Below are 22,432 nucleotides of genomic sequence, written 5' to 3'. Positions count from 1 at the left end.
GGCAGATCGGCGAAAGGGGAAACTGGCGCGGTTCCGGACATCGGTGGTCTCGATTGCTTGGTTCAAAAAAAAGGGAGTAAAAGGCTAAATTCATGTTTGCGGATGCACGAGAGTGGGCTATCTTCGGGGTATTGTCAATCCATCGTGTCCTGGCTCGGTGGACTTCCCGGAGTCGATACCAAGAGAATCACAACGGCTAAGGTAGCAATGGCGCCAATGGCGAAAATGCGGTGACCAACCACTAGTAGAAAGGACAGGACCAGAGGTCACATTTGCCTGATGGGGGACGGGAAAGAATAGCTCGGCAACCAGGATGTTGTCCATCTTTCCTTTTGGCGTGGCATGCACTTGAGCGTAGCTTCAATCATGGATCACGAACATGGAAGGAAGACGCCGGGATCAACGCACAGTCGCACATGGAGATAAGCCGGGTCCCTTGGGACGATTTAGAATAGGTTCAGGCATCAAAAGGCTGTGGGAAAGCCCAGAAGACTCACCCTATAGGCGGACCTGTGAAATGATTAAACTGGGTATACCATTGGTCGACTCCGCGAAAATTCATGCATGCGGCGCTCGAGCTGGATGCAACGAAGCGGAGCTTCCTTATTCTGATAAAGCGAATCTTGGTCAAAACGTGTGTCCGTGTCTGATCAAAGGCGAATGTTGCAGGGCCGAGGTCGTCCGCACGATGGATCGCTTACCCTTTTGAAAGTGAACTTGAATGCACGACTCGAAGACAGTTCTTACTGGACGCTAGACTTTGCCAATCTGATTTTTGCCCTCGAATGTCCAACATGCATTCAAACCTTGACGGCAAAGACCCAGGACACGCATATGCTTCGTTGCTGGGACAGATTGAAATTCCATCAATTACAGGTTGCGCTCGGTGGTAGGTTGAAGCCCCAGCGCACCATTGGATGGGCGAGATCTGTACATTCTCATTCTCCCTGTCTACTCAGAGCTCAGCACATTTCTTCTTGCCGTTTTATGCCCAAGTGATTATAGGATCTTTGCGCTCTCAAGGCATTGTGAGGTTCAGTGACACAGTTACCGTATAGGTGACAATGGTAGCTAAGAAGCGACTGAGTTGAAGAAGAACGTGGCGGAAGGACATTCAAGACCCCGTCGGATGCATCTGAAGATCACAAAAGTCACGGGTTTGCGTCAGCGCTGCTCGCCGCCTACTGTAACGGGCACGTTCAGTCAACATGCAGTCCCGGGCTCGTTAGAGGCCCGGCAGGTCCACATCTATGAATGCTTACGCGAGTGCAACAGAAACAAAACTATGGGGGGTTCGGGGGATCCAGAGGGAGACCAATTATGTCATATCATGATCATCTTTCAGGTGGCTGCATGTTTGGCATCCTGAATATAGGAAAATTCAATAGATGTAAAGGACACAAAAGTGAGGTTGCCATGTGTTGAGAAACCTGGTCAATCCAACCTCAGAGACAAGTCAATGGTATCCTCGGAACGGTCCCTGTAGATGGTATTGTGAATCCATCGGTCCATTGCCAAATCAAAGAGCTGTCTCGTGGACTCATAACATCATTTCCTCAAAAAGCAGGAACAGGAATATCGTTGACATGAAAATGTAGAGAGCAGTATGCAAGCGCGATGCCCGGCGGCTGATTCCGCATGGAGCAAGGTGATTCAACAAAATTTTCAACCATTATGGGAGATCCGGAGGGAAAGGTGGCAACCCCTTGTTTCGATTCGATTCGAGACAAACCATGGGCAGCAAGAGCTCCCTTCATTCCATTCCGGTGAGATGTCACGGATGCTCCCACGGAGTATGGCGAGTACAGAGCACATGCCGGTCAGCAGCGTGACTACAGGGATTTTGAGCGTGGAATTCCACCACAGGCGAAAGTGCGATGTGATGGGAATCGTTGCGTCGACTCGTACGATGGGAGTCAATGCGCAACGGCGTTATCACGGCAGCTTCTTAGCGCTTGACAATAGAGACTGCAAAGAGAACAGATAATTAGGATTTGCGTCACAAAGCAGGATGTTGCCCGATTTGGCACTAGAGAGAGAGACTAACCGATATCCTCGTCGGCAAGCTCGTGCGACAGGCCAACTCGTTGAGGCTGATGCTTCACAGAGCGGCCATATACAATAGCGTGCTTGAACTGGTCCTTGATGGTTCGGTGAATGGCATTACACTGCTTGATAGTTAGTTTTGTCCGATGCAGCTAAACTTTGTGACACATCGAGCTCAACGTACGAAGTCTTCAACGGTGCATCCTGAAGCGCGAAGCACAACAGGGGCTGTATAGTCGGGAGCACGACCCTTGGGTTTGGTGTAGATTCTTCGCAAGTTGAGCTTCTCCCACATCATCTCCAAAAGCTCATCGATGTTCCAGCCGTGCTCTGAACTGATGGGAACGGCGTTGGGGATACGGTAGAGCAGGTCGAGTTCCTCAATCGAGATGGCGTCGATTTTGTTGAGAGCGTAAACGACCGGGATGTAAGCTCGACTCTTAGCTTCAAGAACATCAATCAAGTCGTCAATGGTAGCGTCGCAACGAATGGAAATGTCAGCCGAAGAGATCTTGTATTCGTTCATGACGGCTTTGATTTCCTGAACTCGAATGTCAGTGTAAGGTTCTCAGTCTGGGACACATGCGATCTCGACCGAAATGGCAGACTTACTTCATGAGAGATGTTGCTCAGAGGGACTGTGCTAGTGATAGCGATACCACCCTTGTCCTTCTTCCTGAAAACGATATTTGGTGGTGACTTGTTGATACGGATGCCGAATCCCTCCAATTCGTTCTCGATGACTCTCTTGTCCACCAAGGGCTTGTTCACATCGAGAACGATGAAAATCAGATGACATGTCTTTGCAACAGCAATGACCTGACGACCACGACCCTTGCCGTCCTTGGCACCTTGAATGATACCAGGCAAATCAAGGATCTGAATCTTCGCTCCGTTATACATCACCTGTCCGGGGACAGTGGTAAGGGTTGTGAATTCGTACGCGGCAGCTATCGCATTTCATGTCAATGGAGATTCGCAATGGAACTCTCGAGGTACTCTCTTACCTTCGGAGTGCTGTCCAGTCAACTTGCTCATCAGAGTACTTTTACCGACAGAGGGGAAACCGATGAAACCACTATATCACACGTCAACATCTTTCCGTTCGCATTGCGCCTTCACGTCCTCCGCTTCTTATTGCAATTGAACTTACACACTGGCAACACCGGTACGCGCGACATCGAAACCGACTGAAGCATAACATATGTGTTAATGCATTGCCTCCTTGGATTCTCCGGTATTGAAGAAGCACTCACCACCACCGCCACCACCGCCTCCGGATGGAGTCAACAGCTCTCGCTTGAGCTTTGCAAGCTTTGCCTTCAGTTGACCTGCCCGGTATGTTAGTTGGCCGCATTTTTTTTGATCTCACGGCCGCCCCTCCAAAGACCCAGTCATACCCAAATGGAACGATGTATTTTTGTTTTTTTGAGTCCGAGCCATCTCGGACTCGATCTCTTTGATCTGTACAAAGCGAGAAGATTGTCAGCGCCTGAATCGAAACTGTATTCGCTATCTCATCGGAGGCTTCCACGGACCTTGTCAATAGTTGTCGACATTTTGGCGGTTCAAGAACAAATCAACAAAGTGTTTGTTGCCAATAGTGCCCGTTGTCGTAATTGATTAAGGCCTGCCTCGTCGCTTTCCTCGAGTTTCAAGCCAATCTCGCTTTGCATTAATGCGACAATTTGGCGGCGAGACAATCTTTGAATTGTGGCACTGATTCTTAGTCAGGTGGGGTGTTCGCCTCAGGCATGAAATACCTTGCATATGTCATAGGATGCCGTGATATTAAGGCTGACAGGATTGAGGCCTTGGGCCGCAGTGCCTCCGCCATGTATATGGGAGAGACGATTTTGTCAACGTTTCGAAGCTATGAGTAATTCATTCATAACCATGAGAATCTCCAATGGAATCAACAGCATGCTCCCAATGAACTCTAACGAGATACCCCGAACATAATTTGGCCGCGCTACCTTGAAGTAGATGTAGGCAAGTCGTGGTGACCAAACGTTGCTGATCACCGTTCTCACGATAGCAAGTGCTCCCTCTTCTGACTGACATCGAGCTCTACGTCGCCATATGTTCCAGTTCCAATCTTTGTGGGCAAACATTCTTGTTCGTGGTCAACACTCGAACAGTGATCACTCTGCTTTTCACAATGCACTTGTGTTTAGTGCGCACAGGGCACAAGATATGGCGTGTTTGACGTAGAGACTGTTCGACTTTGAGACAGACCCAGGGTGATTGATCACCTACCTAGTCAAGCTGGAAAGAGTATTCTTCTTCGCACCTTTCTCCCCCTGTCTCCATCGCTCGAGCGAGCGGATTCGCGAGAGAAGACTCTCAGCCGTTTTCATGAGACCATGAAGTTTTCCTAACCGGGTTACAAGTCACCTCAGTACAACTTTGGCCAGATACGTCCTCCATTGCGGTGACCACATTCAGAAAGTACCATAATGGCAAAGCGAAATCGTAAGCCCACGAGGATGAGTGAAGGTTTGACTGGTTTGAGGGTGGTCTATTCTTGTTGTATATTCCACGCCTGAGTATATGAAGCCGGAGTGCTGGTACACAGAACAGCCAGAAGATAAATTAACTAGATCCAGCGAGATAACCTTACCACACTTATTATCAAGAGGAGCCGCAACGGCTTTGGAGGTCCATCCGTGCAACGAAATTTCTATACCTCAAAGAGAGGTGATAGTAGTAGTAGTAGTAGTAGTAGTAGTAGTAGTAGTAGTAGTAGTAGTAGTAGTAGTAGTAGTAGTAGTAGTAGTAGTAGTAGTAGTAGTAGTAGTAGTAGTAGTAGTAGTAGTAGTAGTACTAGTAGTAGTAGTGGACTAGTAGTAGTAGTTATTGAGTAGTAGTAATATGGTATTCAATATTAGTAATAGTGGTAGTAAATAAGTAATAGTAGTAGTAAATAAGTAATAGTAGCAATAAGTTCAAAAGTTGAACCTGACGCCTGTCTTCGCGCCCATCGACGGAAGCCGAAAGACCCAGCAACAGATTACTCTCCCCAAACCAAGTTCGACCTCGACTCCTACCCCGTTCTCACCTCAAACGCTCGAATCTCACCCGCGTGGATTCCCACATACCAAAATCACTTGGATTCCCGTTATGATTGAACACTGGCTCAAGTTCTCAACGACTTCAACATCAAAGGCCAAGACGTTCCCGTTCCGGACTCACCCAATTTCCATCGCGTAAGACAAATCACCGAGTCCCCGCCGCACGCCCTCCAATGCAACCTCCCGTGGAGCGCAGAGACCCTTCCCCCAACGTTTGCGGTCTCTTTTTTCATCCCCAGATTTGCACGCCCCGCATTTCCTTCTTATTTCCTTGATTTTCACCCTGGCTACTTTGGTTATGGGGAAGATTCAGTCTAGATTGGAAAAAGTCTGGGCCCGTTGTAGCGTGGTGGGATCATCTGGGGGTGACATGATGATGGCCGGGGGCGGGTGTCCACCGAGATAGTAGGACTCGGTGGACTCCTGGGGTGCAGTGGCCCGGATGTTGGCGGGAAGCTGGAGCTCTGTAAGAAGTCGGGGTTGTTTGAAGGTTGATTGCTGGGTTGAAATGTGGTTGTCTCTGTGGAAAGATCTCGTACTTGTGTTGGAACTGTGTGAACGATGCGGGATCTAGACAGGAACAATGGTGTAGAAGAAATGATGATAGCTTTGGTATCCATGATATAGAAAAAACGTGCTATGTTAAATGTAGTGGTATGCAAAAAGATCCCGCCCCCAAGACCGTAACGCCATATTGCTAAAATAAAAAAAAAATGACAAGATCCTCAATGATCATAAAAAGACATAAGCAAGCAAGCAGTGGGACCATGCTCAGGTAGAAGAACAGCTGAAGGGAGAGCTGCCCGTGTCGTTGTGGATGGCCGTGCCCGAGGCATACAGGCCCAGTCCACAGAGAGCGGCTCCGAAGATGATAATGCTAAAGTTCAGCACCGTCAAGGCAATCTTGCGAGGCGAGACGAACCACTGGCCGGCGTTCAAGTGCAGCCAGTACACGCCAGAGAGACCGTAGCTGAACCACGAGGCGAACAGGGCACTGATGAGACCGTTCAGGTCTTGGAAGACGGGGATGGCCTCGGCAATGATCCAGGCAACGACCCAGCAGGTCACACCGAGACCGAGCCAGAGACCAACGGACTTCCAGTTGTTCTGGTGCATCAGGTCCGACTTGGCAGTGAGGCGGAAGTAGATGTACTTGAGACCGATGTGACCGTTGACGACGCCCGCGCCGACGATGGTGGGGATGGCAATGCCGAAGGCGACCTTCTTCATGAGCGGACCGGCCGAGATCAAGGCGGGGGAATTGACGCCCTTGCCGACGAAGAAGTAGATGACCACCGCAGCGGTGAGATACAGGCAGATCTCAAAGCCCTGCAGCATGAACAGAGATTTCTTGAAATCCTGGGGCTTCTCCATCTCAGCGATCAGGCCGAAGAAAGCAACGTGGGCACAGTAGGCGAAGACGATGTTGGAGACCGCCTGAAAGCCGGTGTAAAGGTTGGTCTGGACGGTGGCTTCGACGATACGGCCGGGGTGCTCTTGTACTCCAACGGAGATCATGGTGATCAAAACCGCACTGAAGATGGAGAGGAAGGAGAAGAAGGAGATCCAAGTCATGCCGCGCATGGTACGGGGAACCGAGAGGGCAAGCGAGAGCAGCATGCCCACCAGACTGAACACGATAGAGCAAGTACCGTGGTCGGTGATGGTGTTCATCATCACACGGAACGTCAGGATGTGACTTCCCATGACGAAGATACAGAACAGGAACTGGCCAGTACCGAAGAGCTCGCGGCCAAAGGGACCGAACAAGATCTCTCCCGCATCAGCCAGATTTTGAATGTGCGGGTACCGTTCACGCATGAGACCAATGTTATATCCGGTGTAAGTGGCCAAAAGACCAAGACCAACAATAAGAATGACACCACTGATGACGAATTGAGAATGTTAGTTCAAGATTCGTAGAATAAATCGAAAGATTCGACTCGGGAGAAGCACTCACGGAACCATTCCCAGCGTGGCGATGGCGGTAGGCAGGGACAGCACACCAAGCGAGACCGACTCGCAGATCATGAGCAGACCACATTGCCACCATGTGAGAGTCTTGTACTTGATCTCGGCAAATTCCTCGTTACCAAAGGCATCGTGAACGTCTCCATGTTTAAGAACACCTTCTTCTTCCAGACTAGGCGGCACAGAGCCGTGTTTGCCCTCGTCGATCTTGTCATTGCCATACGCGGGAGGCTGAGGCGTGACAGCGGCCATGATGGTTGTTGGCTTGATCTTCCAAGCTGACCACCAGATGTATCGAAAAAGGCAAGGATCAACGACGAGATATGATCAATCGACGGAAGATGAAGGGGAGATGAGCCGGTTCAAGTTAGGGAGGGTAGGTGGGTGATAAGTGTGTTCCGGATTGGGAATTCTTTTCAAGACCAGGGTTGGGTTAAGGTGGTGGAGGAGGTGATAGGTAACAACCCACGGTCAAGCTGAGGAAAAGCGATTGAAGATTCTTGAGGAGAAGAGAAAGGACTATCTAAATCCGGGGATCGAAGACAATTAAAATACCATTGCAGCACACAGTGCCCATGGCAAAGACTCCTACGAATTTCACCGAGTCACCGAGTCCACTATGCACAATCCGCACGAGGCAAGGCCAGGCCGATGTTGCCCCGAACGTCGATGGAGGCGAAACCTCAGGATGGAACATTCTTTTCGGTCTTTGGCCGTTCCAGTCATGTCGAATGGGTGGAAAGGCTCCGGAGAGTCCGATCCCCACCGCACGCGTTCCATGGAAGACCCGCCCACGAGGCGATGAGGTCACCTGATTGGCGGCCTGTATGACAGCCGGGCCGACCTTCGGAGAAAGACCCAATGAGACGCTCGGAATAGGGTCAACAACGGGTCCCTGCAGATCGTGTAGGTAATGGAAAAGGTCATCTTCATGACTAAATGGCCGGACAGGCTGACCATCGGATATTGGATCAGGACTTCCTTCAGTCCAAGATGAATAATAGGGTGTGATGCATACTACGAAACAATGGAGACTGTGGCGTTCCTCGAGGGCCCTCCTTCCCCCAGGGCCATGCTGATTAGAGTCAAGAATAATCCGCCTTCTTCTTCCCCCAGGAATCACATACAGTATCTGAGTATACAGACATGGCCTCGCCCTCTTCTTCCCGCCGTGTCCCGATGGGCCCTTTCGAGTGGTCTCAGATCGGACAAGATGTGTGCAATGGTCCACAGTGCATAGACCCGGGAGGGGGGAAAGGCACACTCGTACTGCCTCGGTTCTGTCATACTCATATGTGCAGGGCACAGCCAAACACCGATGATCAATCTGGGGATGATGATTATTCAGTGACTCAAGGTGCGTGTAGCCCCATCCGCGAGCAACCCACATGATTCATCGGTGGATTGAGCGACCCCATTGGGAGCCACTGGGGACTTCGGAGATCTCGACCGGCTCCCCGGTCGAGTGCATGCCGCATATACAAAGTCACCGACATTGGCCGTTCTCAGTCCCCAAATCCGGGGTGAGGTAGGTGATGACCTGAAGCGATTGTGGGTTGCTTGTTTGAAGACCAAATTCTCTCAGAGATTGGTCAATCTTTGCGTTACTATCCAATTTCTCCATCGCCCTTGAAGGGTGAGTAGGATCGAATATGGATAAGCAGGACGCGGGGAAAGGGTCCCTGTCTGTGGCCTGTGCAACTCAAGTTTGTCATACAATATAGATTGAAGGTGGGCTGGGCCTAATATTCCTCCGTAGTCTAGGTAGTCTAACGTAGACGCCTACTGTACTCGCAGCTGCAGCACAATGTATTGATGTAATGCAGCCAGATAGACGTCGAGGTTCCTGTACGGGAGCTGGAGGCAATTGCGAAGCTGGTCAAGCGCCATGCAGTGAGGATGATGGTACCGGACATGAAGGCGGAGGCTTGGTAATCTGTGGGTGTGAGCTCCCGTCTAGAATGTCTGTCATTCTGGTCTGTCTCACGTGTTGAGCCTCCGCAGCGCTGCCCGCGCGGCTGCTCTACGCAGATGGCCGCGAGTCGAGCCGGGGTGATGGCTGGGAGCATGTGTCTGTCCGGCAACGGACCTTGAACCAGCGAGTCCTGTCGGGTCGGGAGATGACATCCGATGCTCAATCTTCACCACCACCTATGAACCGGGTATCTCGGCAGCGACAATAATCCATTCACTTCAAGCTTAGGGAGAAAAGAATTCCTTCACTCTCTCTGTTTCATATGTTCCAGATGATAGATCGATACATCGCATTCAGCAAATGCACGATTTGTCCAGTCTCCCGCAACAAAAGGCCTGCATCCGCCGACGGACTAGACACGTACCAAGAGACATGCAAATTGTCAATTTTCAGGCACAAGGCACATGTTCATCTGCAGTTTCTGCACAGTGCACGATCCCAGGCACCGGAACAGAATCAAGGTTTTTTCCAACCTTCCGCTCAACTCTAAAACAACTGTACAACTTTACAGGCTACAATTTACAAGGTGGCCCAAGAAGTCATACTTTGCAGCCCAGGCCAGACTCAACACTCTACCAGAACTGTGGCCTTGACCAACATCTGGTTCGCTTCCGAGATTCCACAAGTCGGCTGTTCCCCCCGACGATGATTTTTCCAAGAAGACGAAGAAAATTCTTTGGAAACACTTTCATTTCTAGCCATTTGCGCACTAAAAAAAAAAGTGGTTTCAGTCAAAAACAGATTTTGCTCACCGGGTCGCCACCCAAAATTAGGTTCTTCCCTGGGGCGCAATTAAGCACCGCTCTATAATGATTGACCCGAGGACGCTGATTAGTCGCGGAGTCTTTTTGCGTGATGTGTAATCACGGCGTCCATCGAGGTCGCGGCTCGCCGGCGGCGGCTACTAACTTACTTCACACTTGTACCTTACCTTAATTTTTTCCGACTTCTTCGGAGAGAATCTCTCCGGCGGACTGGTGTTGACTGACAAGTGTTGAGCCTGTGTGATGCGAAGTGTCCACTCACCACTGCACCACAACACCGCTACTGACTACTAGTACTGACGCATACCGAAGAGTTGCCTCAATGCCTACCTTACTGCGCGGGTCACCATGGGCCCTGTTATGACTCGGTCTGACGTATCGAATGCGGAAAGAAACTCCGCATTTGAGCGGTACTTCATTTGCATGATACACACACACTTACACACATATGTGAAATATTGTCAGTGAGGTTAGCGTGTCATAGTAGACTGTAGAGTGTAGCAAGGAAAATCTGGTACTACTACTGCATGACTTTCCATCCATCACTCTCATAAGCTGAAAGCCACTATCAACAACAGAGCAGAAACTTCCTGGATTCTTCCACCCCGAAAAACTCAAAAAGTGTGAACATGTAGTTTCGGTCCCACCCGTCGGAACAGGCATCTTGCGATCAATTTGGAAAAGATCCGACGTAAAGACTACGAGTACGTGCGAAGGAAGCGCAGGTTCCGCATCCGAGCCGCTCGAGCATCTGCCGAACCGCTTGTTTCAAAGTGACCTTAAGCTTCCTTCGGGTCTTTGACCACAAATGCCGATATGCCGGGGGAACTGCCTGTTCGATGACTTCTACATCTAGGAACAACGTGTGAACGTACCCGTAGTACGTAGGTAAGCAGATCTACTGTATCATCTGCTAACGTTAGACCGAATTGATGGTCTTTGTCACTTGGAATTAGTTTTCCGGCTTCCTTCCATCTTGAGTGGATTGGAACTATCCACCGAGACGTAGCCCCAACATTCCAATGACAAAGTCCGTCTGCTTCTCGTCGATGACCCCCAAGCCATGTATAGTCGCCCATGTATGTGAAACTGAAGCATCCGACTCCTTGGGGTACTTAGAGGCTAGGTGTAGTCCATAAAAACTCTTACTGCTATCATGCTAGGTCCTTCCTTTTCCTCCCCGAGGCCGGAAATTCTTATTCCACCACTACTTGAAGCCTACATGGGAGCTCTTGAATTGCTCCTTGGCCGATGGGTCAATGGAAAGCTGCTTTCTACCTGATCTTTCCTCCTCATCCACCTCCGTCTCCTCGAGGGTTTCCTGCTACGTTTTCCTTGGCGCTCCCACAGGTTCGTTCCGTACTTGATTCTTCTATCAGAAACTCTCAGGTTCCCAGCATAGGCCTTGAAAGAATTATTCATTGCGCTTATCAGATTTCTTCCATAGACTCCAAAACCCCTTTCGAACAACGGTCAAAACAAAAGGAGTGGAATACACAGGGCTAGACGAGCTGATGTGTGGGTGCAATATACAAAGTTACACTTGGGGAACAAAAGAATGCTCGATAAAATCTCCATGAGGATCATGGAGTCAAAACGTAACGAACCAGAAAGAACATGTGCCAGACCCGAAGACGCCGTTCACTTTGCAAGCTCTCGGTATCACGTCAAAGTATAAGAAGACTGACAACAACCAAAAAAAACATTAACAAGGATATCGTCCTCCATATAAAATATCATCGGATTAGAACGTCCCACCGCTTTCATACTAATCCATGCTTCAAAACCTGTTGCCCTGGTATGTCGAGCCCCGGACTTTGCCGAGCCTTCAAAGAACTATATTGCATCTATACTTATTGGTCCTTGAAAGACACGGAGCGTTGCTCACTCGTGGCTGATGCAAGTCTTTCCTGAAATCGCTCAGGATGCTCCAACACTTCGGACTGTCGGCGGCGTAATTCTTCCAGGCTGGCTAGAGGATTCTGTAAACCGCCATAATAAGTATGTTGCTCGGATGACATTGGAAAACACATCAACCGTAAAACCCACCCAGTCCTGCTGGTCGGGGACTCCCGCGGCAGCCGGAAGAGCGTCCGAATCGGGCGCCTCCTTTTCATCGTCTCCGATATAGCCTCGACGCTCAATGGGCGCTGGTGTCACGGGGAGCACCGGCCGTTCGACCTCGCTGGGCATGTTGGTGAGAATAACACTGGGTCGTTGGTCATAATCGGGCTCTGTGATCGTGGTTGCAAAGGATCTTGTCTGATTTCTGCTCGTCTGAGAGCTCGTGCTGGCCTGACTCGAGCCAGATAATACCTGTGTGCGTGCACGTCGGGGCTGCTGGATGGAGGCTATGTAACGTTGGATATCAGGATCCTCATCCCAAGCATTCGAGCGACTGTAAGCGTCCCAAGTTTCGGCCGAGGGCTCGTATGGAGCCCGTAGGGGCAAGCCCACGGGTGGCGAAGGAGACTTGGTCGGCTGCGGCTCGTTGGGAGGTGAGCTTAGAGGAAGCGACGGCTCGGCTGCAAAGACACGAGTCGGTTTCGGCGCATGACTCTCCCAAGGGAATATTTTCGTCAAACGCTGAGGCTCTGGCTTGGTCGGGGGAACCTGGTAATACATATTCTTCGGCGCCTCAGGGTACGAAGGCGGCGGTCTAAAGAGCGTCGTATCTTCGGACATGCTGTACGTCTGATGCTGGAGATTGGCTGCTTCTGGCTTGGAATCACGAGGGGGTGGCTCCCTTGGAAGTGTAAGCAGCTCATTTTATTGAAAAGGGGGTTCAGTGAAGATGGGTTCAAAAAGAAGTGAGGCCCATACCTTGAGGCATCCCACTCTGCCTTTGGTGCTTCGAACGCTGGGACTTCTGGCTCTGGGGGAGGAGAAGGTTGGCGTGGCTCCTGTAGCTGTCTCATAGGCGACACTGGCTGCGGATGGTGCATGGGGGCAGGGGCTCCGTGGAGCTGCGAAGGCGTCTCGTGTGGCCTAGGTCCTTGCTGCGAAAGCTGGCGTGGGGGATCTGGAGCTGTCTTTGGCGAATCTGTAGATGTTTGTGCATGGCCGGTGGATGGTAAATAAGCTGAGACATGCTCCTCTCCACGCACATACTGGGGCACGGCACTGAGTACTGGAGTTATCGGAGGACGACTCTCTTGGGTCACAGAGAAAGAACTCGGCGAAGCAGAAGAGCTGTCGACATGTTGCTGGCTGGTAGTTTCTGGCTCTTGGCGCACTGCTGGGCCGTGAGACACCGGCTGAGCTTCTCGCGAGTCGAGCGATTGAGCGGTATTCTGAGGACCTTCTCCGTGATGATCCCCAGACGTCGGAATGCTCCACGGGCCCGTCCTATCGCCGCCACCTGTTTCTTTGGAGGTATCTTCAAAATGCACCTTCTTCAGCGACTGACTTGACCGTGATCTGCGGGGACCTAAGGGAACGTGGCTGCCTGCAGAGGGAAGGATCTAGATCAGAAGTACAATCAGCTTCTGAGACCACAGGCAGGATCTGGCTTGAATACCTACAGATGACGGACGGTAGTGCCTATCATAGACGGACCACCAATGTCTCAATAGTTGATTATACGGCGACTCCAAGGGCACCATCTGACGCGGCAGAGTCCATGGCTTCTGCGCGCCGATGAAGTGAATCAGACTGATGGCACGTTGAAAATGCTTGTAGGCAGGAATGTACTGGTAGTTTGCGCTCGGTGTACAATTATACGTGAAGCTCAATCGATGCCAATCCCGGAAATGCATGTTGAGCAAGCCCTGATCGGCGCCATCGAAACTGATTCCTCGATCGGCCAGCGCCTTCAGTGCGTAGTAATCTTTCAGATTCGGACGGAAGACCATCATTCCGCTATTGAAGCAGTCCGGCCAGCCGACATCGGGAGCAGCGGCAAAGTCTACATTGAGGGACAGAAGCTCGTCCGGAGCGCGAATGGCCACCACATCGCAGTCAATGTAGACGATCCTTTCGAATTGGGTGAGACGCCACAACTCAATCTTTGTGAATGTAGAGATCAGGTCTGGCCTGTCCATCAGCCAGAGATTTGCGGGCGTGCCATTGACGAGCGGAGAGACCGGGATCAATTCATCGTAAAGTGTCTGTTGGTGGACCGAAGCGACGTTAATTCCGAGCGGGTTTTGGGTTGGGTCTGCAGTGACTCAAGAGCGACCGCCAATTTGACTTGCGCACCTTCAATTCATTGATCGTAGCGGCACGTAACCGCTCAGGGGTATAAAGGGCGATCAATTTTGCTTTGGTACCATTGTCACGCAGGGAATGCGCGAGGACCATCGCACCTAGCAGACCGAGCGGGGATTAGACGAATGCGCCGAGTCGAGAGCTCGCCTCTCAGCGAGTGAGGAGGACACCGCCGTGGCTTACCTGGCAGATACGAATCGCTCAGTAGGAGCTATTGAAGAATCGCAAACAGAATCCATTAGTATCAAGGGACCTTGCGCCCAAGATTCTGCCTCAATTGCCCAACCAACGTCGGGATCAAGCGGACGAGACGACTCACCGTGCAATAGACTGCACTCCGCTCGGATGCCATGACGACCGGGCCCACCTCAGTTCACTCTCGTCCGTCGTCACCGTTGTCGTCGATGGAAGATCCTCCGCCGGGGAAAGGTCGAGGGATTGGGGGAGCGGCAAGTCTCTGCTCGGATTCTCCACGGGACGGTCAGCAGCCGTCGAGAGGGAGGAACAATGGACGAGACAGAAGGAAGTTTGTTTGCGGACTGAAGCTTGCCTATATTTATCCTGCTTGAGAGGGGGAAGGTGTGGGATGACGCGCTATTCCACTGGCGCGACAGGTCCGTTCGGACTGGGCCTGGTCCCCCGAGCGGGCCCTACCGGACTGTGGTACCTGGCACGGACACCACAAGACTATCGAGCGAATTGCAGGTTCACCAGGGCTGCAGCACATCGGCTGTGTGCGGACAGGGAGTTTTGAATGGAGCGTCACTGGCTGGGCAAGATTGCGAGGAATTCGCAGAGGTCAATGGCTTGCACCGAGGGAAGGGGGAGGTGCTTTCTGAGGTGATGGGTGAAGGACGACAGAGAGAGCTGGAGGAAAGAGGATCGGGGGCAATAGCGGGGGAAGATTGGGTCAAGGTGGAAGGGAAGATGCAAGTGAGATGAGGCGGGAGCAGAAGTGGGCCACGAGTTCGCAGGTATCGAGGCACGGAGTTGGCCAAGTCAATGGATTGAGTCCTCCTCGTTGCGTGACATTTAACGATGATGGGGGTACACCGGTACAGTACTACGAATATCTCGTACTGTAAGTGGATAGTACCATAATACTACATCAGTACATAGTACATACTACATAATAAATAATTCAATATTGCATGAGCGCGGGTTACACAACTACCAGTACCTGGTCAGGTCAAACGGGCTACCAATTGTCAATTCACTTGGTGCAAGACACTGACAGATCACCCGGGCCCACTGAGTACTAAAACAAAGTGCTACTGTAGTCCTTGAGGATTCACAGGCTTTCAACGGGCCGAAAGCAGACAGGTGCTACTCAACACTTGAAGCCTCCAAACCCTGACCGGATGCCCAAAGGAGGGTTGAGAAGGGCTCGACCATGTTTCAAGGTCACCGTGAGTTGCTCAATGGGGAAGCCCTAAAGCTCAGGGGGACCGAGCTAGGAAGGTACGGTAAAAACGCTAACGGCGTTACGGCAGAGTGACTTTGATCGGACCGAACAGCCGATAAGGGAGGCCGAACGAGGCGGAACGGTTCTGTGGTCACTGCTAGTGCTCACTGGCTCAGTGGTATAGGTATACTGTACTTTGTGAGAGGTACAGTCCTCATTGTAAACTGTGAGTTACTCCAGTAACTAGTAAGATGTAGTTACTAAATTATCAAATTCGTAGTAGCAGTCTGGTAGTAGTAGTAATAGTAGCAGGTAGATTACCTCGTATAGACAACAGTATATGGCACTAGTAGTTAAATCATAAAATGGCACCCTTGAATCAAGTCATACCTGAGGTACTACTGCTCATGAATCAACCGTTGAAGATGGCCGTTGCTTCATGAGTTGATCTGCAGAGGGGGTCCCTCTACTATATTTAAATTGATCGTTCCCTTCATTTGAATCCACTTGGAGCGGAGGCACATCCCGCACTGGCCCACCAACCCGCCGCCTCTATTCCACCAGAAATTCTTATGTCGCGATCAAACCCTACTACACACTTACACAGTACACACTACATACTACATACTACACACTACACACTACACACTACACACTACATACTATAATTTAAATGGAATTATTGGGTTACAAAGATGGCAGTAGCCAACCGAGTCAACAGCGGAAAAAAAAAAGCGAGGTAGAGAGCCATGGTGGACTACGTCTTCAATAGGATGGGCGAAACAAGCGAGATTTCAAAACTACATCCTCGCCAATCGTATTATTGCCCGGCCACCTCCAGCTACCACCTAACAGTCAATCCTATGATAAAAGCTCTTATAGATAGAAACGCACCTGCGAACCCGGAAAATAAAAGTACATTCTCTATCTCATAGACTGAAACATCATACGAGGTCTGTTGCGAGCGCAAGAAGACACCGCTCGGAGCTTGATACGACTGCACCCGCGATCAAAAGCAAATATCGACTGGGTAAATGAACTCGGACATGGGAGCTCATCAAAGGGGTTCAGTAGAGTGAGAAGAACAGCTCAATGACATCAATAGAAAAGTACTCCATACTCACAGACGCTACACACTGTGACCGCTGCTGGAAGATGAGCAATCTATTCATCGTCGAGCGACCAGGGTGACGCTAGGATAGCATTCCCGGACCTTAGCCACGATATCGCCCTCTTCACCACTGATAGCCCACTCCACCGCCTTGGTCAGAGCAGCACGGCTTTCGGGCTCGATGGGAGTAAAATGACCCGACTCAGGAAGCATCACAATTTGACTGTTGGAAGTCAGATAATCTGCCAACCCGTCCAGACACACCGCTTCACTCAGCGCAACATCATGCTGGCCCCAGAAGACGGTCGCCGGGGCTTGAAGGGCACCGGGAAGTCCGTCATCCAGGAGACCAGTGCCGCCGCTGGGATGGCGAAGCTGATGGCTCGCCGAGATGCTGTGAAGGTTGGCCACCGTCTCGGCAGACTTGTGCCATCGAGCCACGGCAGCGCCCTGACGGTAGTAGTTGGCCTGGTTCATGATATTGGCAAAATCATGCGAGAAATCAATGGTCGAGGGATAAGACTCCCCGTCCGAGGTCTGCGTCTTAGCCTCGGCGGCTGAGGGGCCCATACTGCTGGCCATCGAGGTGCCCTCATCACTAGGGGTGTATTCGCCGCGTCCGTGGGAGCCCTTGTGGATAGAACTCATAAGCGAGTAGTTACCCCCTGTGAGGCAGAAGACCACCAGCGATGGAGGCAGTTGCATGGCAAAGATGTAGCCGGATAACAGGGTTTGGTGGGCGACGGGCCCTAGCGTTCGCAATGCCTGAGTCAACGGGGTCTTGGCCGATAGAGGCGCGGCAATGGCGGTCTTCAACATCTTGGACGCGGAGGACAACATGCGACTGATATTGGATCGGGCAAGGCTTGGCTGTGGATGAGGGGCAAACGGAATCAGTATCACCCAACGCTATGAAAAGGGACCTAGAGCGCAGTGTAGCGTGGAGTCTACATTTTGCTGCCGGTGGGAAATGGATGCAGAACGTACCAATGGCCCGTTGGTGAAGATGAACCGATGAGCCAGCGACGGCGCCTCGGCCGCAAGGCGCATCGCAAGAACACAGCCCCAGTCATGGGCGACAATCGTCACCCGCTTCTTGTTCGCTTGTGAGCTATCATCCACCCCATATTGTGTGCGAAGTGCGATGATGAGCTCCGTCAATTTCTCCAGCAAGTTGGTCGCCGAGTACTTGTCCAAGCCCTGGGTGCCGCCATAGCCAGGCATATCAATCGCAACAAGGTTGGCAGAAGTCTGCAGTGTAGAAGAGGAGGCGATGTGACGCCAGACAGCCCAGCTATCGGGGAAGCCGTGGATGAAGATCACCAGCGGCCGGTCTGAGGCCAATGCCGCTTGGGCGCCGGGAGCTTCATTGCTCACAAAATGGAACTTGAATCCGTCTGCCAGAGTCAGGAAGTGATGAGACAGGCCAGCATAGTCCTTGGACAGATTCCAGAGGCGATCACGAGCTACCCACGTCTCTCTCCATCAGCTATTGTCGTCGTGACAGAAGGGACGGGATCTCCCCGCCGGAATGGATCGCATACCCAGCTGCAACTCTAAATTCTGCCGCTCTGTGCGTTTCTTGAAAAAGGTTCCTTTTTGGATCGCAATGAGTCCATACAAAGCAACGGTAAAAAGTCCGTACAAAAACACCAGCAGGCTTGTGAGGCCTTTGGAGATGGAGTTGCCCATGGCGAAGGCGTAGTATCTGGGTCAAGTCCAAGCTCGCTGGTATGACGAAGAGTGAGGGAAGGATGGTAGACTTTGCGGGCCGAGATACGTCAGGCTGTGGGGTGGGGAAAAAAAGGGTGATGGGGTCAGAGAGCTTCGCGCGCACGTGAAGAAGGAGAACGAGAAAAAGGGTCGGAGCAGGCAGGATGAGGGGAGGGAGGGATCTACACCCGTGTCTGCAGTATCCGCATGGTGGCCCAAAGAGCAGATGGTTCTTATGTGTCTAAAGCACTCGCTTGAAGGAGCCTTCCGCTTCAACTACTGTACAAACAAACGCGCACACGCCCAGGGGCACGGAAAGTCACTTGTACCTCGATTGCAGATCACCGTCGAGGTAAGCCTCGGCGCACGAGCGGGAGGGCCTGTGCATCTCGCAAGAGCATCATCAGTACTGGTCAGTGGTGACCGTGGTGACTAGTTACTGTGAGACTGTTATGCTTTCGGAACTTTGTGCAAGGCTCCAGACGTGTCTATATACCGACAGAAGTGCTTGCTTTCTAGAACTTGTTGTCCAGCTTTCAGCTGACTGCAGCTGCTAAGCTGCATATCAAGTAGTTGACCTTCGGAGGATTGACTAGTCCCTTGCCCAATTTCGGCCCCGCTCGCCGGTGCGTCAATCCCGTTTGAAACAGATCTGACTCGGAGCAAAAGGCACAGAATCGGAATCATGACTGGAATAGGGACAAGAGGAGAATCTTCCAGCCTACAGCTTGCTTGGCAGTCTCCTCTTGTGAAGAGTCACGTTTGAATAGTAGGGAGTGGAACATTATTATTGCGCCTCGGAAACACAACATTCACAGTTCAAGTATGGAAGGTTGCGCAGGCACAGAGGGTCATGGATTCGTCCCGTCTGGGACATTGAAATGAACACCACTTAAAACAGCTCACCAGTTGACCCAGATACCCGACTCCATCCTCTCATGATCTATCTCGATGCCTGCTTCTCAGCTGGATTTACCCCCGAGTCATAGAGAGTTCGTCTACGGATGTGGGCCACATTGCTCGAGAATCAGCCGTTGGACCAGCTTCTCTACAAATATTGTTCAGCCACGGAGACATCGCGATGCGCGGATGCGGAGTCGAATCGACAACCCAATCTCAGACCCTGAAAATCACAAAAAATTGAACGTTGACTATAGTCAAGACGACACAAAGTGAAAAAGAAAAGGAAAAAAAAAACCGTAATGGCGACATTCATTGGGTATTCACACGATTATCGTTCCGAATAAAAGCGGTCAACTGGCCCAGCACAAAAAAAGCATATCATGAAGAGGGGTGTAACAGGGCGAAAAAAAAGTAAACAAAATCATGACCTCATCGAGACACCGCAGAGCTCGGCAATTAAGATAGTTGCCCAGAAAACGCGCGGGCTACTTTAGGGTATATACAAAAGCGACACGGAAGAGGAAACAGATGGAAACCCGAAAAAGAGTTTACAGAATGGAGCGTTTATAGGGTGAACCCTATTTGATCACGCTGATCGTCGACAAGTCGGCCATACCTGAAAGGGAGGAGTCATGTCAGCAAAGAACAAAAAGAAGAGGGCATTCCAGGGGTAACTCACTCAAGTAGGAGACGGAAAAACCAGACCTCTAGATCCTCCTTTCGTAGAACTTGCTGAGCCCATTCCTGACCCTTGGTAGCAATGGCAGGGGCAGCCTTCTTGCCCTCCTCCTCCGCGGTGAAGTACCGCATGGTTTCGACGTATTCATTGCCCTTCAGGCTCAGCGGGACGTAGTGCAACCATGGCTTGAGCCACTCTTCATGCCACTCGCGGAAGATGGCAATCTTGAACACAAAGCTGTTGCTGAGGAGGAAAGCGTAGAATCGGCCACTGAAGGCATTCCCATCGATATCGACCAGGTACTTGTGCGCCCACGCGTCTTGCTGTCCAGCAGCTTTAACCACGTCAAAGTATTCCTGCTGGGCGTGACAGTCATCGGGATCACACTGGCCGATCATGGTGAATTTGACATCAAACAGATCACGGTAGGTATTTCGGCTGACCCCTTGCGAAACCCAGGACCCATCTTCCGTCTGCGCCAGAATCTTCGAGTCTGCGAGGGAGTTGACATTATCCACAAATTGTTGGCGGTGTTGACGACGCCAACCGCCAGCGCGCGAAAAGCCACCGGTCGTCGTGCCACGCCAATACATACGGTTAGATTTGGCATCCCAGCTGTAATCCTTCGCCTTCTTGTAAGGAACTTTGTCGGCCCAGTACCACGGGCTGGGATAAAGAATATCTTGGAAGCTCGAGATCTTGCTTTGCGAGAAAACCGGGAACAAGTCGTGAACCACGTCGAATGCATTCGGGCGATCGAAGAAACCGTATGAGGATCGGAGGGAGGGGGTGTGGCAAATATCGGAGAAGGCGGTCGTATTATAGATGAAGCCCAATTCGCCTCGCGCGTAAGGCTCGACGTTATCCGGGGCGTCCTCATCGAGCGACCTTGACGGGCTGTCGACTGGACACGAGATCCGGGAATTGGTCCATGTCGGCTGATGGGCGAATCGATTGAAGCGCGTGGTGCGCACTTCGTCAATTCGGTCACCCTTGTTCAAATCTGCTGCGCGAGGGGACCATGCGTTGGTGACGGTGTTTTGATTGAAGGCAGCTGGAATGACATGGTCCGTCGCCGTTTGAACTAGCCGCTCGAGGTCCTCACTGGGGATCACCACCCGGGGCTCATCGTGGGTGTTGAACACAAGATCCATATCTGGCAGATACTTGACAAATTCCTTCATCATACCGACAGTCGCCTTGCGCTGCCACTCGCGGCCATCCCCACCACCTTCGATCAATGTCACTTGACCATCGCGAATCAACAGCCCGATTACCGCATTGTCAAAGCCTAGTGTTTCGCGAGCGCGGGCTCGAATAACTGCCGGCTTCACAGCCCAGAAGGGCCGGAGATTATGGTAGATGGAGTCAAACTCGTCAATCAATCTCACGCCTTTGGCCTGAGCGAATTGAAACCACTTGTCGAAATGTGGCGGCGGGTGCATCTTGTAGCGACGTTCGTACTCCTGGACCGCCTCCGCCAGGGTCTTCGATTGGCGGGCCCGCACATCGTCAAAGGATTGTTGCGCGTTCTGTATCAGGGTTGAAATTGGATGCGCCTGTTCAGGCGGATATGAAGCGTCATCTGAATGGAGTTTTGGGTGTCGTATAGGCTCGGGCGGAGCATGTCCCTGCTCATGGGCGACATGATCACTGACATGGTTTTGGGGGACACGGTCGGGACGGAGGAGGACGAGCGTTAGACACGCGACACAGACGATGACGAGCAGGAAAAAGAGTCGTTGGGTGCGCATCCTGCCATCTGAAGACGGCATGGGAACCAGGGGGGAAAGGTTCAAGAGGCCGGCCCAGAATGGACAGAATAAGAGAAAGGCTCAGAAAGGAGTCGGTGGGCGTCTTTTTAGTGAAATGCGGTCGGAATTGAGGAGGACGGAAGTGCGCCATCGAAGAGGCGGAAACGTGGTCTAGCAAGATTTCGGAATTGGCGATGGATCCCTGGGCCTGGGCCTTTGAGGGTCCAAACACATACAGCACTGTGTTAGCTTGCAATTGGAGAACCTCACAAGCCCCATCAGCGTACATTGGACACTGTTGGACATTTCAGAAATGTCCAGCGCCGTTCAAAGACTGATTTTTCATGACTCCTGAGGCCTTGCGCAAAGTCCCTTTACGCTTCTGGCAATAAAGCAGCCTGTCGCTACCGAGAACATTCCAAGATCCGTATTCGATCGGAAGCGGAAAGATCGAGAAGCATTGACGCCTCCGGAGCTTGCTGTTTCTGGACTGCCAAGCACCACCGGCCAAGAGATGATGGACAAGTGATGCAGAACGATGGGCGATTTTGTGGTCTTACGATCCTCGAGTTTCTCGAATCGTGACGAAGCGCGCTTTCTTAAGAGAGCTTCAGGGATGAATCATTAATATCACAAGATCGCGACCAAGCGTTATAGGTAACTACTGGCACGTTCTACATCCACAGGTGCTCCTCGGGGATTCGACAAGCAGTGTGGCCAATGCTCATTTAGAAGTTCTGTTGCCAAATGAGGGATTGCAAATCGCGGAGGTGATGGCTCACAGCCCTCGCCAAGAGTAATCAATGATTTTGAAACTAGAATGCCAGT

The 22,432-nt window shown here is 51.4% G+C and overlaps 7 protein-coding genes across 7 annotated transcripts; 1 reads left to right on the top strand and 6 right to left on the bottom strand.

Annotated features, from left to right (window-relative positions):
• Positions 1–1,948: 1,948 nt before the first annotated feature.
• On the bottom strand, positions 1,949–3,605 carry N7539_007495 (GTP-binding protein RBG1; the record flags this gene model as incomplete). Its single annotated transcript, XM_056937096.1, has 9 exons — positions 1,949–1,968; positions 2,048–2,168; positions 2,231–2,587; positions 2,659–2,996; positions 3,054–3,124; positions 3,200–3,236; positions 3,303–3,377; positions 3,447–3,510; positions 3,585–3,605. The coding sequence occupies 9 exons, from the start codon at positions 3,603–3,605 to the stop codon at positions 1,949–1,951; spliced, it is 1,104 nt and encodes a 367-aa protein (XP_056787895.1).
• Positions 3,606–4,680: 1,075 nt separating this feature from the next.
• N7539_007494 (uncharacterized protein) lies at positions 4,681–5,145 on the bottom strand (the record flags this gene model as incomplete). The annotated part of the gene is made up of 2 exons (XM_056937095.1): positions 4,681–4,872; positions 5,128–5,145. The coding sequence occupies 2 exons, from the start codon at positions 5,143–5,145 to the stop codon at positions 4,681–4,683; spliced, it is 210 nt and encodes a 69-aa protein (XP_056787894.1).
• Positions 5,146–5,891: 746 nt separating this feature from the next.
• N7539_007493 (neutral amino acid permease) lies at positions 5,892–7,343 on the bottom strand (the record flags this gene model as incomplete). The annotated part of the gene is made up of 2 exons (XM_056937094.1): positions 5,892–7,005; positions 7,081–7,343. 2 exons carry the CDS (start codon positions 7,341–7,343, stop codon positions 5,892–5,894), a joined length of 1,377 nt encoding a protein of 458 aa, XP_056787893.1.
• Positions 7,344–7,666: 323 nt separating this feature from the next.
• Positions 7,667–7,906, top strand: N7539_007492 (uncharacterized protein; the record flags this gene model as incomplete). Its single annotated transcript, XM_056937093.1, has 1 exon — positions 7,667–7,906. One exon carries the CDS (start codon positions 7,667–7,669, stop codon positions 7,904–7,906), a length of 240 nt encoding a protein of 79 aa, XP_056787892.1.
• Positions 7,907–11,683: 3,777 nt separating this feature from the next.
• N7539_007491 (uncharacterized protein) lies at positions 11,684–14,132 on the bottom strand (the record flags this gene model as incomplete). Its single annotated transcript, XM_056937092.1, is given in 5 exon segments — positions 11,684–11,812; positions 11,880–12,576; positions 12,654–13,294; positions 13,310–13,939; positions 14,031–14,132. 5 exon segments carry the CDS (start codon positions 14,130–14,132, stop codon positions 11,684–11,686), a joined length of 2,199 nt encoding a protein of 732 aa, XP_056787891.1.
• A 2,480-nt stretch (positions 14,133–16,612) lies between these two features.
• Positions 16,613–18,247, bottom strand: N7539_007490 (alpha/beta fold hydrolase; the record flags this gene model as incomplete). The annotated part of the gene is made up of 3 exons (XM_056937091.1): positions 16,613–17,464; positions 17,543–18,021; positions 18,100–18,247. 3 exons carry the CDS (start codon positions 18,245–18,247, stop codon positions 16,613–16,615), a joined length of 1,479 nt encoding a protein of 492 aa, XP_056787890.1.
• A 1,488-nt stretch (positions 18,248–19,735) lies between these two features.
• Positions 19,736–21,625, bottom strand: N7539_007489 (putative capsule-associated protein CAP1; the record flags this gene model as incomplete). The annotated part of the gene is made up of 2 exons (XM_056937090.1): positions 19,736–19,787; positions 19,851–21,625. 2 exons carry the CDS (start codon positions 21,623–21,625, stop codon positions 19,736–19,738), a joined length of 1,827 nt encoding a protein of 608 aa, XP_056787889.1.
• Positions 21,626–22,432: the final 807 nt, after the last annotated feature.

This window comes from Penicillium diatomitis, assembly GCF_028827545.1.
Source record: "Penicillium diatomitis strain IBT 30728 chromosome Unknown utg000010l_segment0_segment0, whole genome shotgun sequence".
NCBI classification, from domain to species: Eukaryota; Fungi; Ascomycota; class Eurotiomycetes; order Eurotiales; family Aspergillaceae; genus Penicillium; species Penicillium diatomitis.
This window is presented reverse-complemented; position numbering and strand designations above follow the sequence as displayed.